Source organism: Callorhinus ursinus, unplaced genomic scaffold (genome assembly GCF_003265705.2).
Source record: "Callorhinus ursinus isolate GAN/ISIS: 27379988/994484 unplaced genomic scaffold, GSC_fseal_2.0 scaffold59, whole genome shotgun sequence".
NCBI lineage: Eukaryota > Metazoa > Chordata > Mammalia > Carnivora > Otariidae > Callorhinus > Callorhinus ursinus.
In genome coordinates, this window is record NW_027397121.1 from 8325689 (window position 1) to 8344101 (window position 18413).

Genomic DNA, 18413 nt, shown 5'->3' on the forward strand with positions numbered 1-18413 from the left:
AATAGCCAAACTGTGGAAAGAGCCAAGATGTCCATCGACAGATGAATGGATAAAGAAGAGGTATTAAATAAAAACAATGGAATATTATGCAGCCATCAAAAGGAATGAGATCTTGCCATTTGCAACGACGTGGATGGAACTGGAGGGTGTTATGCTTAGTGAAATAAATCAATCTGAGAAAGACATGTGTCCTATGACCTCACTGATATGAGGAATTCTTAATCTCAGGAAACAAACTGAGGGTTGCTGGAGTGGGGGGGGGATGGGGTGGCTGGATGATAGACATTGGGTAGGGTATGTACTATGGTGAGTGCTGTGAATTGTGCAAGACTGTTGAATCACAGATCTGTATCTCTGAAACAAATAATGCAATATATGTTAAGACAAAAAAAAGAAGAAGATAGCAGGAGAGGAAGAATGAAGGGGGGGAAATCAGAGGGGAAATGAACCATGAGAGATGATGGACTCTGAGAAACAAACTGAGGGTTCTAGAGGGGAGGGGCTGGGGGGATGGGTTAGCCCGTTGATGGGTATTAAAGAGGGCACGTTCTGCATGGAGCACTGGGTATTATGCACAAACAATGAATCATGGAACACTACATTAAAAACTAATGATGTAATGTATGGTGATTAACATAACAATAAAAAATTTTTAAAAAGTAATAAAGTGAAGGGGTAGAAAACAATTTATCTTGCTAATGGACATCAAAATAAAGCGGGGGTGGCAATCCTTATATCAGACAAATTAGATTTTAAAACAAAGACTGTAATAAGAGATGAGGAAGGACACTATAACCTACTAAAAGGGTCTATCCAACAAAAAGATCTAACAATTGTAAATATCTATACCCCTAACATGGGAGCAGCCAATTATATAAGCCAATTAATAACAAAAGCAAAGAAACACATCGACAACAATACAATAATAGTGAGGGACTTTAACACCCCCCTCACTGAAATCCAAATCAAAACCTCAATGAGATACCACCTCACACCTCTCAGAATGGTGAAAATTAAGACGTCAGGAAATGACAGATGTTTGTGGGGATGCGGAGAGAGGGGAACCCTCCTACACTGTTGGTGGGAATGCAAGCTGGTGCAACCACTCTGGAAAACAGTATGGAGGTTCCTCAAACAATTGAAAATAGAGCTACCATACGACCTAGAAATTGCACTACTGGGTGCAGTAAGATACAAATGGAGTGATCCGAAGGGGACATGCACCCCGATGTTTATAGCAGCAATGTCCACAATAGCCAAACTATGGAAAGAGTCAAGATGTCTATCGACAGATGAATGGATAAAGAAGATGTGGTATATATATGTATGTATGTGTATACATACACACACACACACACACACACACACACACACACACACACACTGGAATATTATGCAGCCATCAAAAGGAATGAAATCTTGCCATTTGCAACAACGTGGATGGAACTGGAGGGTATTATGCCTAGTGAAATAAGTCAATCAGAGAAAGACATGTATCATATGACCCACTGATGAGGAATTCTTTTTTTTTAATTTTTTAATTTTTTATTGTTATGTTAATCACCATATATTACATCATTAGTTCTTGATGTAGTGTTCCATGATTCATTGTTTGTGCATAACACCCAGTGCTCCATGCAGAATGTGCCCTCTTTAATACCCATCACCAGGCTAACCCATCCCCCTACCCTCCTCCCCTCTAGAACCCTCAGTTTGTTTTTCAGGGTCCATCGTCTCTCATGGTTCGTCTCCCCGTCCAACTTACTCCCCTTCATTCTACCAATAGACATTGGGTAGGGTATGTGCTATGGTGAGCGCTGTGATTTGTGTAAGACTGTTGAATCACAGACCTGTACCTCTGAAACAAATAATACATTATATGTTAAAAAAAAAAAAAAAGAAGAAGAAGAAGAAGATAGCAGGAAGGGAAAAATGAAGGGGAGGAAATCAGAGGGGGAGAGGAACCATTAGAGACTATGGACTCTGAGAAACAAACTGAGGGTTCTAGAGGGGAGAGGGGTGGGGGGATGTGTTAGCCTGGTGATGGGTATTAAAGAGGGCATGTACTGCATGGAGCACTGGGTGTTATACACAAACAATGAATCATGGAACACTACATCAAAAACTAATGATGTAATGTATGGTGAAAACATAACATAATAAATTTTTTTAAAAATTAACCACCAAGAAAAAAAAGAAGAAGAAAAGAAACTCTGCATGGCAAGGCTCATGTTTTGGTTCAATGATGTCTCCAGGTGCCCAGAGGGGATCTTGTACTTAGTAGCAATTCTATATATTCACACTGAATTAATGAATAAGGGAAGACCCTCCTTTCCCTAATCTGTAAAATGAGGGGCTGATTTACTTGGCCCTGAGTTTGTTCCCAACTCCAATACTACAGCACCCTAAATAGAGTTCAACAACCCACCTGCCACCTTCAGTTCCAAACTGGCAGATTCATAGAAGCTTCCCTTTCTGAAGAAACAGGTATATAGGCCATTGTCAAAAGCCTGGACATTGTGGATGTGCAGGATGGCCTCCCCCCAGGTGAGGAATTCCTTCACCAGTGAGGTGCGCCCTGTGTACTGGGCCAACTGCTCCTCTCTCTGCTCCTGCTGGTTTTGATAGATGAACACTGCTTCTGAGAAATTGGAGTGGAACCACCGCAGCTCCATGTTCTCCACATTCATGGCCGGAAACACACGACATGGCAGCGTGATGTTCCCACCCAGCACTGCCACAATGGGGTCCGAGGAGCCAATCACCACGAACTCCTCTGTGGACACAGACATAGGAGTGAGAAAGCTGGAGAGATGAAGGACAGGGGCAGGGAACACACTGTCAGGTGGGAGGCCCTGATCTGAGGGACTCAGCTGTGACCACTCTGAATCAGGGCAAGTTTGTGCTTTAACAACTTAGAGACCCAGCAATGATGTCAAAGAGACTCCCTCAGCAGCCTGTGCTCCTGGCTCCAGGTCTTCCATGGAGGACTCTCTAACTCAGTGGTTCTAACCTTCCACAGGCATCACAATCACCAGGAAGGCTTGAGAAACACAGATTTCTGGGCTCCACCCCCAGAGCATCTGGTTCAGCAGTTTTGGGGTGGGTCTAAGAATGTGTATTTCTAGGGGTGATAGGGATTCTGTTACAAATATTCCAGGGACCACACTCTGACATCCACAGCTCTAACCTGCCTCCTCTTAGGACAAGACTGAAAACTGACCAAAAAGAACCTGTGGCCTAGGTGGGACTCTGCTTCTTCAGCCACACTCAGGAACTTACCCAGAGCTGCTCCTAAGTTAAATATTTGTCCCCATATCTTAGTACTTTGCTGAATTACGTGTGCACTAATAACTAGAGCCCACAGCTATTTCTCTTAAAACCTGCCCCCACTCCATCAATCACAGGACCCAAATCACTACTTGTTACAAAGGAAGGTTCACTTCAGTGTCACACCCCTCACAGGCCTTGGTCTTCTGAGAACTGATGGACATGTCATGACAGGACACTTCTGCAGAAAGACCCCAGCTGGACCTCAGAAGAGTGACTTCTCACCTCCTGTGCTACTCAACTTCGGCTGAGTCACTGTATGTCTCACCTGCGGGATGTCAGTGACTAGGCTCCCTGTGACTATTCTCTCCCCAACTATTCTCTTTCAACCTGTAAGCAAAACGATGTCCCTCCTCTGCTCAAAGCCCTACAATGGCTCCACAGTTCTCCCACGTGGCCCACAGGCCCTATAGGGATGACCCCCCCCACTGCTCTCTGACCCCCAATGCTTGCTTCTCTCCCTCTCGCTCACCCTGCTCCAGCCAACACTTACCTCCTTGGCTCCTTGAACACCCAGGCACACTGCCGGCTTTGCTCTGGCTGCTCCGCGTGATAGAAAGCCTCAATCCAGGGGGATCCTCACAGGATGACACACCACCTCCACCAAGTTTCATTCCCATCTCACTGCCTACACTGACCACCTTATGAAGCACCTTGTGGAGCCTGCCTACAGCCCTCCTGCACCCCTCACTTCCACACCCTGCTCTACTTCCTCGTCCCATGCTCTCCACTCCTCTAACAGACGTAGATCGTATGGGGTTGTGGTATTTACTGCTCCCTGTCTCCTGCCAGAATGAGCTGTGTGAAGACAGATACTCTCTCATTTTGTACATAGAGTAGCACCTAACACACATTGGACACCCTGTCAGTATCTGTGGGTGTAATGAAATAATCACAGTATAAGTGGTTAGATACCAATAGAGCCAGGAAACAAGAAATGAGGGGAAATTCATTTTCACACTTTTCATAGTTTTTACTTTATAAGACATAAACTCATTGTTAGACAACTGTTATGATCCCATGTCTTTATTTTATGGCTTAGGAACTCTTCTTAAATGTTTAATCATAATTAGCAGTTGGAGGATCACCAGAATCTCTCTAGAGCCTCGGCCTCCACCAAAAGCCATCCATCCTGATGGAGACACCAGCAGAGCTCCCAGGGGCTCTCACCCACCCCAGGGAGACACAGGAAGGGGGAGGGGACACACTCACCTGCAGAACCCCCAGTGGGCAGCTGGAAGAGGAGAAGCAGGGAGGGGAGATGAAAGAGCAAAGAGCCCCTGCAGCAATCCTTCATTTCCTCACAGCTGGGGAGACACAGGGCAGGAGGCAGGTGAACATCAATGGAAAGGAGGCAGGACCAGCCCACAGCTCTGGGCCTCAGAGCAGACAGCGAGGCTCAAGGCTGGCAACAGTCCCCAGCAGGAGCAGAGCCTTTCTTACTGCCCATTATGCTGGTGGGGTGGGGGCCTCCACAGCCCTGATACCAAGAAATCCTTCCCAGCCCTTTGGAAATTTTCCCAGCCTGCTCTGCCGACAGGACCAGAACCTTCCTGCCTCAGCACAGGGGCCTCCTCCATGTCTGCATGAGTCACAGGCCACCACAGGGACACAGGGCCCAGACTCAGGGCCCTCCCCATGAAGGACACACCAGCTCCTGCGTGCTGTTCCTCTGCTGCCCCCTAATTATGACCAGGGAATGACTGAGAAGCATGAGAGTCAGACTTGGTCCACCTCAAGGACACCGTGGCTCTACAACATGCACCCTGTCCTCGGGTCTTTTGCTTGTTGAGTTCACCTGAATTTCATGCCCCTCCCCCCAGCCCTTTGCTGCTTGGGACAAAGGACCTGGCCTTCCACACAGCCAATGCCCAGTCAGTACCCCATGATAAGATAATAATCTTCATCTTCTCTATCTCTGAGGAGTTTCTGCCTCAGGAAAAAGGGTCCCAGAGAGACAGAGTGGCAGAGGATAAAATGAGTCCTGGTCAGAAAAAGGGCTTCAAACTACTTATACATGGGGGGCAGCCAATGGTCCTGGGAAGGAAAGAAACTGAGGTTGACTGCTGATGTCTCCTCCACACTCAGCCACTTTCTGTGTGACTTTCTTAGGCAAGTTTCTTGACCTGCTCTGCCTCAGTTCCTCATGTGCAAAACGGGGATAGTAAGAGCATAAGTTATACCCCAAGGTATAAGGAGAATCTTACGAATTTATGTATGGAGAGTCACTGCCTGTCATTAGAACAGTGCCTGGTCCTAGGATTGCTACAGAAATGTCATTAAATAAGTGAAAAAAGTGCAGCCCTCACTGTAATTATCCTGGGTCTTCTCAGAACCTCATTATTATCCAGCACCACCACCCCAGCCCCACCACGATCTCAGCCTCCTCCTCCCAGCCAGCTGCTCCCAGCTTTCCTCCTCTTGTCCAGCAAGTGTCTTCAGAACCCACTCACCTACTTGAAAATCCGGGACTTCATAAATATCTCTAACTTAGCAGTGCAAGATCTCAGCCGATCCCAAATCTGTTTTCAGAAATTGCGTCTGCAGTTCGCTGCCCGAGTCCCACACCCTGACTCCAGATCCAACCCTGGTGCTACAGGCTCCTCTTGTCTGAGAGGCAAGTGGTTCCCAGGAGAGCAGAGAAGCAGAGCCTGGGACAGGTTGCAAGGGCCTGTTCTGAAACAAGGAGCTGGGGCACTCAGCACTCCCAGAGAGAAGAATCCACCTTGTGCTGACTTCTTCCACCATTTGAAAGTGAAATCTTACAACAAGAAATTGCAGCAGACTCTGCCCTGCCCTCTGGACGGTGCACCCTAGTTATCAGGAAGGAAACAGCATGATCAGAGCCATGAAACAGGGCAGGGACAGGTACACTGACCCACTCTGCAGGAGGACACACAAGACACAGACTCAGCAACAATTTATTGAACAACTACTACTCTTCAGGTTGCCCGACTGTTCACTACTAAGATGATACCATGTCTGTGGGTGTCTCTCAGGCACAAGAGCCTTTGTGGAGCCACCAGCATAGCTGCTTTGCTTTTCTTCAGCAGGAGACCAACCACATCATCCCACAACCTGGCAATGGACAGTTTAATACTGGGCATCAGGATCTTTCAGGACCAGCTCCAGGAACCTGTCCCTGCAGAAGCAAATGCACAGTGCTGTGTGGCTTCTTAATACTTTACTATCACCCCCGCATGGCCTGGGTACACCTTTCAGCCCCTCCCTTCCAGGCCACAGTGTGCACCAGGAAATGTGGACTCTATGGTCTCTGAAGGAAAACCATGGAGCACTAGGGCTTCTCTAGCCCTTCCCTTCCTGCAGTTCCCCATCTCAGTAAAGGACACCTGCGTTCACCCAGTTATGTCTGCCAGAAACTTGAAGCACATTCCTCACACTCCACATTCTTAGTCTACTTCCAATGTAGTAGAAAGTTTAAGAGTTTCTCAAATCCATATTCACTGTCAGCTTCTACCTACAATACATCCTTAACATAACAAAAAATTAAAAAATAATAATAAAAAATAAAAAACAAAAAACTCTGGGCAGAACCAGGACTTCTTTTTTTTTCATTTTTATTGTTATGTTAATCACCATACATTACATCATTAGTTCTTGATGTAGTGTTCCATGATTCATTGTTTGTGCATAACACCCAGTGCTCCATGCAGAATGTGCCATCTTTAATACCCATCACCAGGCTAACCCATCCCCCCACCCTCCTCCCCTCCAGAAACCTCAGTTTGTTTTTCAGAGTCCATCATCTCTCATGGTTCGTCTCCCCCTCTGACTTACTCCCCTTCATTCTTCCCCTCCTGCTATCTTCTTCTTTTTCTTTTTTCTTAACATATGTTGCATTATTTGTTTCAGAAGTACAGATCTGTGATTCAACAGTCTTGCACAATTCACAGCGCTCACCATAGCACATACCCTCCCCAATGTCTATCACCCAGCCACCCCATCCCTCCCACCCCCCACCACTCCAGCAACACTCAGTTTGTTTCCTGAGATTAAGAATTCCTCATATAAGTGAGGTCATAGGACACATGTCTTTCTCTGATTGACTTATTTCACTCCACATAACACCCTCCAGTTCCATCCACGTCATTGCAAATGGCAAGATCTCATTCCTTTTGATGGCTGCATAATATTCTATTGTGTATATATACCACCTCTTCTTTATCCAGTCATCTGTCGATGGACATCTTGGCTCTTTCCACAGTTTGGCTATTGTGGACATTGCTGCTATAAACTTTGAGGTGCACGTACCCCTTCGGATCCCTCCATTTGTATCTTTGTGGTAAACACCCAGTAGTGCAATTGCTGGATTGTATGGTAGCTCTATTTTCAACTTTTTGAGGACCCTCCATACTGTTTTCCAGAGTGGTTGCACCAGCTTGCATTCCCACCAACAGTGTAGGAGGGTTCCCCTTTCTCCACATCCCCGCCAACATCTGTCGTTTCCTGACTTGTTAATTTTAGCCATTCTGACTGGTGTAAGGTAGTATCTCATTGAGGTTTTGATTTGGATTTCCCTGATGCCGAGCAATGTTGAGCACTTTTTCATGTGTCTGTTGGCCATTTGGATGTCTTCTTTGGAAAAATGTCTAGAACCAGGACTTCTGGAAATATCTGAACACATCCCATGTTGTCATCCCCAAACATCCATTCTGCCAATATCCACTTAGACTCAGGAATATTGGGGGAATCCAGATCCATCCCCCACTGCCCCACCACACCCTGCCCCACAGGGAGACTCCTCAAGGCCTGAGAGACATTAGGGGAATATTTTAAAAGACACAGGGAATGGGCGCCTGGGTGGCTCAGTTGGTTAAGTGTCTGCCTTCGGCTCAGGTCATGATCCCAGGGTCCTGGGACCAAGTCCCACATCAGGCTCCCTGCTCAGCAGAAAGCCTGCTTCTCCCTCTCCCTCTGCCTGCCTCTCTGCCTACTTGAGCTCTCTCTCTGTCAATTAAATAAATAAAATCTTTTTTTTAAATTCTCCTATATATAAAAAAAGACAGGGAACAAAGTCAAATTTTATTGAGTATCTCCTAAGTGCCAGGAAATAAGCTACACAAGTTGTATTCATGAATCATCATTCTCACACATGCAAACAGAAATGAAGATGTGAGCCCTGTCATCTAGTAACCTTTCATCAAGGAACTTCCTAGAAGAGGGACACCTGGAGCTGCAGGTGTCCCGCACACCCAAGTCCTCAAGCCCCCACATCCCGCACACCCCAGTCCTCAAGCCCAGCCCAGCCCCCAACTCCACACAACTCAGGGTGAAAGAGGACCAGGAAGGGGACCTTGGACCCAGCAATGATGCAGATGATATGGCCCGAAAGCTTATCTCCCCTAAATGCCAGCCCTTGGATCCCATGTTGAGAAGGGAGAGGAAGGAATGACAAAGCACAGGGAAGATTTTCCTGAAGGACACTGGAAGGACATCTGAAGACACTGACAGACTCATTGCAAACAGCAAACTTCACTGCGTTCCCCAGCTCATCAGGCTCACGTTCCGGCTGCTATATCTACAAACACTTGTTCACTGACCATGAATGACTTTTCTTGCTTGAAATATATTTATTCTGATGCTAATCGAGTTAATATTCTACTTTCTACTTTAACAGACATATAATACCTCTTTATTTTAATTCAATTATTGACATATGGTATATTATTAATTTCAGAGGTAGTTTAGTGATTCATCAATTGCATATAACCCCCAGTGCTCATTACTTCAAGTGCTACCCTTAATGCCCATCACCCTCTTACCTCTTCCCCCCATTCTTCTCCCCTCCAGCAACCTTCAGTTTGTTTCCCTTAGTTAAGAGTCTCTTATGGTTTGTCCCCCTCTCTGATATTTAGTTGCTTCAAGTGCTTTTGAAGCAGTTCCAGAGAAATATGAAAGCCATAAAACTAGGGCTAAGATAAAATGAATTGTGATTTTATAATGTGCCAGTTGGTGGAAAGGATTAAACCCACTTATTGAAAACATTAAATAAAGCTTAATTTATTTTAAATTTTTTGTGAATTTTTTTATTTGAGTATACTTGACAATGATACATTTGTTTCAGGTGTACAACATAGTGATTCCACAAGTTAAACATTATGCTATGCCCACCACACATGCACCTACCATCTAACTGGGAGCCTATCTCCCACACTCTTCATCCATTTTGCCCCCCCACCCCACCTCCCTTCTGGCAACCATGGGTTTGTTTTCTGTGTTTATAGATCTGATTCTGCTTTTTGTTTCTTGTTTATTCATTTGTTTGGTGTTTTGGATGCCACATATGAGTAAAATCGTATGATATTTGTCTTCCCCAGTCTGACTTCTTTCACTTAGCCTAATACCTTCTAGGTCCATCCATGTTGTCACAAACAGCAGGATCTCATCCTTTTTCCTGGTTGCATACATAATATTCCATTGGATATATACCTCCTCCTCCTTATCCATTCATCTATCAGTGGACTCCTAGGTTGCTTCCACATCTTGGCTATTGTAAATAATGCTGCAGTACACATAGGGGTGCATATGTCTTTTCAAATTAGTGTTATCATCTCCTTTGGGTAAATACCTGATGAGAGAAAACAGAACAAAGGTTGGACTTTGCTGCAACCTGTAGTCTCCAGGCTTACAGATGGTAACACTCCTACAGCTCCCTCAAGGACTTCCTTTCATGTTTTACCACTATAGCTTTGTTCTTGTTAGTGTTGTTTCCCTATGATAACCGAAAACACTCCCGCAAGATATATGCTAGCAATCATCCTTCAAACATATGGCCCACTGATATATATCTGAAGGGTCTCAGGACTAATGTTTTACTACACAGTAGTAAATAACCTTATCTTAACAGCAGCTAGCCCTGCAAGGTCTTGGAAGACTTGCTTCCAAATTCCTTAGAGACTTAACACTATTCATAACCACCACTAAATAAATAATATATAATCAGTTGCACCTCACAATACCCACACAGCTCTTTCTGCCCATGGGTCCCTTCCCTGTGCTAAAATAAAAGCATCTTTTGCACCAAAAACATTTCGAGAATTATTTCTTGCCTATTTGCTCACTGGCCCCACAACAATATCCATGGTAATATTATTGGATCACATGCTCTTTCTATTGTTAATTTTTTGAGAAATCTCCATACTGTTTTCCACACTGGCTGTACCAATTTACAATCCCATCACCAGTGTACAATGGTTCCTTTTTCTCCTTATCCTCACCAACACTTCTTATTTCCTGTCGTGTTGGTTTTTGCCATTCTAACATGTGTGAGGTGATATGTTATTGTGGTTTTGATTTGTATTTCCCTGATGATGAGTGATGTTGAGCATCTTTTCATGTGACTACTGGTGATCTCTATGTCTTCTTTGGTAAATATCTGTTTAGGTCCTCTGCCCATTGGTTAATTGGATTGACTGAGGGTTTTGGGGGTTTGACTTGTATAGGTTCTTTTTTATCATGGATATTAACACCTTATGGGATATATCATTTCCAGATATCTTCTCTCAATCACTAGGTTACCTTTTGTTTTGTTGATGGTTTCCTTCACTCTGCAAAAGCATTTTATTTTCACGTATTCCCAAAAGTTTATATTTCTTACCCTATCCCTTGTCTGAGGAGACGTATCTAGAAATATGTTCCTATGGCTGATGTCAGAGAAATTATTCTCTATGTTTTCTTTTTTTATTTATTTACTTGAGAGAGAGAGAAAGCAGAGACAGAGCACAAGTGGAGGAGGAGGGGCTGAGGGAGAGGGAGAAGCAGACTTCCTGCCAATTGTAAATGGAATTGTTTTCTTAATTTTTCTTTTTGCTACTTGTTATTAGTGTGACAGAAACACTACTGAATTGTGGGTATTTTGTATCCTGCAACTTTACTGAACTCATTTCTTATTTCTAGTAGCTTTTTGGTGGAGTTGTTAGAGTTTTCTACATATACTATCATGCCATCTGCAAATAGTGACAATTTAACTTCTTTTTTAACTATGTGGATGCCTCTAATTTCTTTTTCTTGTTGGATTGCTGTACCAGGACTTTCAGTATTCTGTTGAATAAAAGTGGAGAGAGTGATCATCCTTGTCTTATTCCTGATCCGAGAGGAAAACCTCTCAATTTTTCTCCATTAAGATGTTATTTGTGGGTTTCTTATAGATGGTCTTTGTTATGTTGAGGTACAATCACTCTAAACCCACTTCGTTGAGGGTTTTTATCAAAATGGACTTCGAGGGGCACCTGGGTGGCTCAGTCAGTTAAGCATCTGCCTTCGGCTCAGGTCGTGATCCCAGGCACCTGGGATGGAGCCCCGAATTGGGCTCCCTGCTCAGTGGGGAGTCCGCTTCTCCCTCTCCCACTCTCCCTGCTTGTACTTTCTCTCTCTCTCTCTCTCTCTCTCTCTCTGTCAAATAAATAAATAAATAATTTTTTAAAAATAAGAGAATAAATGGATGTTGAATTTTGTCAAATGAGTTTTTTTCTACATCTATTGACATGATCATACAATGTTTTCCTTCATTTTGTGGATGAAATTTATCACATTGATTGACTTGAAATATTGAACTATCCTTGCATCCCCAAAATAAATTCCACTTTATAATGGTGAATGGTCCTTTTAATGTATTGTTAAATGTGGTTTGCTAATATTTTTTTTGAGGATTTTGCATCTATGTTCATGTGGGATATTGGCCTGTAGTGTTCTTTTTTATGACGGTTTTCCCTGGTTTCAATATCAGATTAATTTTGCCCTCATAGAATTTATTTGGAGTTTCCTTCCTCTTCTGTTATTTGGAATAATTTGAGGAGAATAGTTGATAACTCTCCTGTAAATGTTTGGCAGAATTCACCCATGAAGCTACCTGTCCTGGACTCTTGGTTTTTTTGGTAGTTTTTTTTATTACTATTTCAATTTCAATTGTAATAGGTCTGTTCAAATTTTCTATTTCTTCCTGGTTCTGTTTTGGAAGATTGCATGTTTCTAGGAATTTATCCATCTCTTCTAGATTGTTCCAACTTGTTGGCATAGAGCTTGTCATAGTGTTCTCTCATAGTCCTCTGCATTCTGTGCTGTCAAGTGTTTCTTCTCTCTCATTTCTGATGTTACTTATTTGGGTCCTTTCTCTTTTTTTCTTGAGGAGTCTGGCTAACAGATTTTTCAATTTTTGTGTATCTCTTCAGAGAACCAGCTCTTGGTTTCATTGATTTTTAGTCTATGCCATTTATTTCTGCTTTGATCTTTATTAATTCCTTCCTTCTAGTCACCTTGAGCTTCATGTTTACTTCTTTATCTAGTTCCTTTATGTGAATGGTTGGATTATTAGAGCTTTTTCTTGTTTTTTTTAAGATTTTATTTATTTATTTGACAGAGAGAGAGAGAGTGAGTGTGAGCACAAGCAGGGGGAGCAGGAGAGGGAGAAGCAGGCTCCCCATTGAGCAGGGAGCCCAATGCAGGTCTCCATCCCAGGACCCTGGGATCATGACCCAGGCCAAAGGCAGCCGTTTAACTGACTGAGACACTCAGGCGCCCAAGAAACAAGTTCCTTGAGGTAGGCCTGTATCCGTCAATTTTCTCACTGAAGCTTTCCCTGTTTCAAAGATATTTACTATTGTGTTTTTATTTTCATTTGTTTCCATGTATTTTTTTCTTCTTTGATTTCTTTCTTGACCCACTAGCTGTTGTGTATCATGTTGTTTTGCTTCCACAAGTTTCTTTATTTTCCAGTTTTTTTTCTTGTGATTAAATTCTAGTTTCATATATTTAGAGTCAAAAAAAACTTGCATGGAATACTTTCAATCATTTTATTTTATTTTATTTTATTTTATTTTATTTTATTTTATTTTATTATTATTTTTAGAGAGAGAGTGCATGAGCAGGGAGGGGTGGGGGGCAGAACAGATAGAGAGGGAGACAGAGAATCCCAGGCAGACTCCTTGCCCATTGCAGAGATGAAATGGGACTCAATATAACGACCCTCAGATCATGACTTGGGCCGAAATCAAGAATTGGTAACAACAGACTGAGGCACTCAGGTGCCCCACTTTCAATCTTTTTAAATTAATTAAGGCTTATTTTGTGCCCTAACAAGTGATATGGTCTAGACAATGTTGCATATGTGCTTGAAAATACTGTGTATCCTGTTGTTGTGGGCTGGACAATTCTCTATACATCTGTTATGTCCACCTGGTCTAATTTGTCATTCAAAGACACTATTTCCTTATTGATCTATCCATTGATGTATGTGGGGGATTAAAGTCCCCTACTATTGTTGTGTTATATCACTTTGCCTCTTTATGTCTGTTAATATTTGCTTTATGTATTTAGGTGCTTCATTGTTGGGTGAGTAGATATTTAGAATTGTTATGTCCTCTTGTTGGATTGATCCCTTTGTACTATGTAATGTCTTTCTTTGTCTCTTGTTACTATCTTTGTTTTACACTCTATTTTGTCTGATTTAAGTATTCCTACTCCAGGTTGTTTGTTTGTTTGTTTGATTGATTGCTTCCAATTGCATGGCATGTTTTCCATCCCTTAACTTTTAGTCTGTATGTGTCTCTACAACTGAGATGAGTCTCTTATAGACCCCATATAGATTGATCCTGCTTATTTATCCATTCTCAACATTATGTCATTTGATTGCAACATTTAGGCCATTTACATTTAAAGTAATTAATGACAGGCATGTATTTACTGCCATTTTGTTGTTTTGAGGTTGTTTTCGTAGTTCTTCTCTGTTCTTTCTCTGTATCCTCCTCTCTTTCTTCATACTTGATAGATGAGTTTCTATAGAGTTATGTTTGGCTTTCTCTTTCTTTAATTTTGTCTATCCATTACAGGTTTTAGGTTTGTAGTTACCATGAGGTTTTTGGCTTTTTTTAATTTTATTATGTTATGTTAGTCACCGTACAATACATCATTAGTTTTTGATGTGGTGATCCACGATCCATTGTTTTCGTATAACACTGCTCCATGCAGTATGTGCCCTCCTTAATACCCATCACCAGGCTAACCAATCCCCCCTCCCTCCTCCCCTCTAGAACCCTGTTTGTCTCTCAGAGTCCATAGTCTCTCATGGTTCATCTCTCCCTCCAATTCCCCCCCCCTCATTTTTCCCTTCCTTCCCCTAATGTCCTCCATGTTATTCCTTATGGTTTTATATAATATCCTGAGTTACAGCAGTCTATATTAATTGGGTGGTCACTTCAGTCTAAACACAGTCTTTAAAAAAAACTTGTTTTTTTTTATCTTTCCCTCATGTTTTGTGTATATGCTATTGTATTTTACATCATTTATCTGTATTTTACATCCCTTTATCATTATACTTACCTCAATTTATGAACATCTGTTTTCCACTAAAAAAAAGTCCCTTTAACATTTATTGTAAGGCTGGTTTGTTGGTGATAGACTCCTTTTTCTTTTGTTTCTCTAGGAAAATATTTATATCTCTCTCAAATCCAAATGATAATCTTACTGGGTAGATTATTCTTGATTGTAGTTTTTGTTCCTTTCAGCACTGTGTATATATTATGCCACTTGCTTCTGACTTGCAAAGAACTTAATTTATTTTGACACTGTTAAAATGAAGGATTCACTGGATTATCTTCCACTTCAGGGGAATGTTTAAAGAACTGTTTTCTGCTTGTTAGCTATCTGGAAACAAGTGGAATATGACAGGATACACACACACAGTGGTAGTATTTGTTTAGACATTCAGATTTATCCTCCTCTTTTAACCAGCATGACCCTGGTTAGTGAGCTGAATTCTGCCCTCTCAGTCTGCTAAGGATAAGCCCAAGGGCACAACTGGAATGATCACCATCCTCTGAGCCCACACATCTGTCCCTCTGGTGTGCACAGCCACTCCCAACAGCGACTGTCATCTCATAACTGAAATAACCAACCTAAGGTGCCTTTGAGAATTCCTTAAGATCCTTATCACTCCCAAGGGTTGGGGCCTGCCCAGCCCAACCTAGAGATAGGCTGTAGGTGCACATGGCCAGGGGCTCCTGCCCCAGCACTCTCTGAGTGGGCAATCCACTGTGCTTCCAAAGTCTCAGTTTCCAGAGGAGGTGAAAAGAAAACATTCCCACTCAAGCCCTGAGTATTATAAAGGCAAAGGACTTAGGCCAAGGGAAAAGACAGTCCTATAGAAACTTTAATAGATTTTATTATACTCATTAGTTGGCAATAGGTAGATAAGAAATTAAAAGAAAAGGAAGCAGAGGGAAAGATGATGTAAGAATGGAAAGAGCAAGAAGGAAGGAGGAAGGGAGGGAATGGAGGGATTGATGGAAAATGGAGGGAGGGAGAAAGAGAGAACAGAGGGATGGAGGGGGGAAGAGGGAAAAAGGAAATAGCAAGTTCCTCCTTGCATTCATCCCTGATATATCTGGGGACTAGACACCTGGATTGGACTCAGGTCTGCTCAAGTGTCTCAAGCACATTCCCCAGGCACTGCGACATCAGTAAATGATTTGCAGACAGTGGGTGCATTTATTGCCCATGTGGGTGACCCAGTCAGTGACCTGGGATGAATTTACTCACTCTCCCTTGCTGATGGCTGAAACAGGCAAAACCTGGTGGGGAGGGATGTGAGTGCCAAGTTATGGGAAAGGGCCTGGAGGCCTAGCCCTTTGGTCTCTCACCTTGAAATAATCAGAGGAAGGCCTCGGGCAGAAAAGTCAGGAAAGACCCTGACCAACCCTGAGAGGCTGATACTAACAGTCCCCAGGATACCCAACATCCTGTTCTTCCATGTCAGGGAGACTTGTCTCCACAGACTGAGCTATAGGTAAAGCTCTGAGACCAGACTCCTGCTTGCTACTGACCTTCACCAAATATTCAGGCCCACCATATGCCAGTGCTATTTCACTCTGAACATTAGGTACTTTATTTCAGCAAATGACTTCCTCAAATCCTGAGAGAAGAATTTCTGCTCATTTGAAAACTGTGAGACAGAAGCTCAACAATAAGAGGGGACTTGCCCAAAGTCACAAGATAATGTGGCCAAAAACTACAGGAACCAGGTCCATGCCACAGCACAGCTGAGCTCTAATCAAATGGCACCAGATGTGGGGCACCAGCACTAGGGGTGCTCCAGAGATCTGGGGGTCAGGAGGATAGAAAGAAATCATATTAGAACTTCTATTATACAAGCTTTTAATCTTATCTCTTTTAACATGTTGGTTGTGTTTCTTCTTATAATCTGTATAATGTTATAACAAATATGTTTGTTAGTCCCTTCCTTATGTTTTATGTGTATGCTATTGTATTTTATCTCTTTTCCAAAGGAATGCGTGATCCAAAGAGGTCATTGTTCTACTTGTGTTTTTCTAGTTTTCCCAGCACCATTTCTTGAAGAGACTATCCTTTTCCCATTGGGTATTCTTGGCTCTTTATCCAATATTGGTTGGCCATATATGTTGGGATTTAATTCTGGACTCTATTCTGTTTTATTGGTTGATATGTCTCTTTCTGTGCCACTACCATACTGTATTTTGTTACTATGATTTTGGAGTGCAGCTTGAAATCAGAAAGTAGGATACCTCCAGCTTTGTTCCCTTTTTTGCAGGATTGCTTTGGCTCTTGGGGTCTCCTGTGGTTCCACACAAATTTCAGAATTATTTTTCTATTTCTATCAAGAATGCCTTTGGTTTTTGGATTGAGATCACATTGACTCTGTAAATGGCTTTGCGTAATATCGTCATTTTAACAATATAATTTCTTTCAATCCAAAACATGAGATGTCTTTCCATTTGCTTGTGGTTTCGACTTCTTTTTCCAAAGTCTTGTGGTTTTCATTGTACATATCTTTGAGCTCCTTGGTTACATATATTCCTAAGGATGGTATTATTTTGAGGCTATTATGAGTAGAATAGTTTTCTCTATTTCCTTTTCTGATGCTCCATCATTAGTGTAAAGGAATGCCACTGATTCGTGTAAGTTGATTTTGTAACATTTCACTTTATGGAATCACTGATTACAATAGAATTTGATTGACTTTCTTTTCTATATTCAAAATGGCATCATATACAAAAAGTGACAATTTTACTTCCTCCTTCCTGATATGGATTTTTTTTATTTCTTTCTCCTGCCTAATTGCTCTAGCTAGGACTTCCACTACTATATTGAATAGGGTGCTGAAAATAGCCTTCCTTGTTATGTTCCTGTTCCTTGAGGAAATGTTTTCAGTTTTTCTTCATTGAGTATAATGTCAGCTGTAGATTTCTCATAGATGGTCTTTATTATGATGAGGTAAAGTCTTTTTTTAATTTTATTTAAATTCAATTAACATATAATGTATTATTTATTGGTTTCAGAGGTAGAGGTCAGTGATTCATCAGTCTTATATAATACCCAGTGCTCATTACATCACCTGCCCTCACTTTCGATAACCAATCTATTAAGAGTTTTTATCAAGAAAGAATTGTGTATTTTGTCAAGTTTCCTTGGGGATCTATTGAGAGGATCAAGTGATTTTTATCTCTCATTTTATTGGCCAATTGAATTACATTTATTGATTTTGTATGTTGAACTATCTTGGCATCCCATGGATAAATCCCATTTGGTCACTGTGTACAGTCCTTTTAATGTGTTTGAATTTGGTTTGCTAACATTTTGCTGAGAATTATTGCATCTATAGTTATCAGAAATATTGATTTAAAGTTTTCTTTTTTGTAGTATCATTATCTGCTTTACTTCACTTTACTACAGATAGTAAAGTATACCTTTACTATCAAGGTAATACTGATTTTGTGGAATGGTTTCAAAGCATTGCCTCTTCCTCAATATTTTGGAAGAGTTTGAGTATTGGTATTAATTTTTCATGAAAAGTTTATTTGATGCTCAAGGAGGAAACTACAAAGTATTTTAAGCAGTGGAACACAAAGTCAGAACTTTTAGAAGCCTGCTACAGTGACTGGGAATGTCCGTGGCTTAAAGGTGTTCAGGTCAAGGAAACTGGTGAAATCCCAGGTGGGACAGTGTGGCCTCAGGATCCCTGGGGTTACAACAAGAACAGGGGTGCCTGAGTGCAGCAGAGTTCCCAGGCATCAGAGCAGGGAAGACAACTGAAA

The 18413-nt window shown here is 42.0% G+C and overlaps 1 protein-coding gene across 1 annotated transcript; it reads right to left on the bottom strand.

Moving 5' to 3' along the window:
* Positions 1 to 1756: 1756 nt before the first annotated feature.
* LOC141371176 (myelin-oligodendrocyte glycoprotein-like) lies at positions 1757 to 6063 on the bottom strand. The gene is made up of 3 exons (XM_073884930.1): positions 5784 to 6063; positions 4543 to 4637; positions 1757 to 2776 (listed from the first exon to the last, which is right to left on the bottom strand). Exons 2-3 carry the CDS (start codon positions 4625 to 4627, stop codon positions 2406 to 2408), a joined length of 456 nt encoding a protein of 151 aa, XP_073741031.1. The 5' UTR covers positions 4628 to 4637; positions 5784 to 6063; the 3' UTR covers positions 1757 to 2405.
* Between the last annotated feature and the right edge of the window lie 12350 nt (positions 6064 to 18413).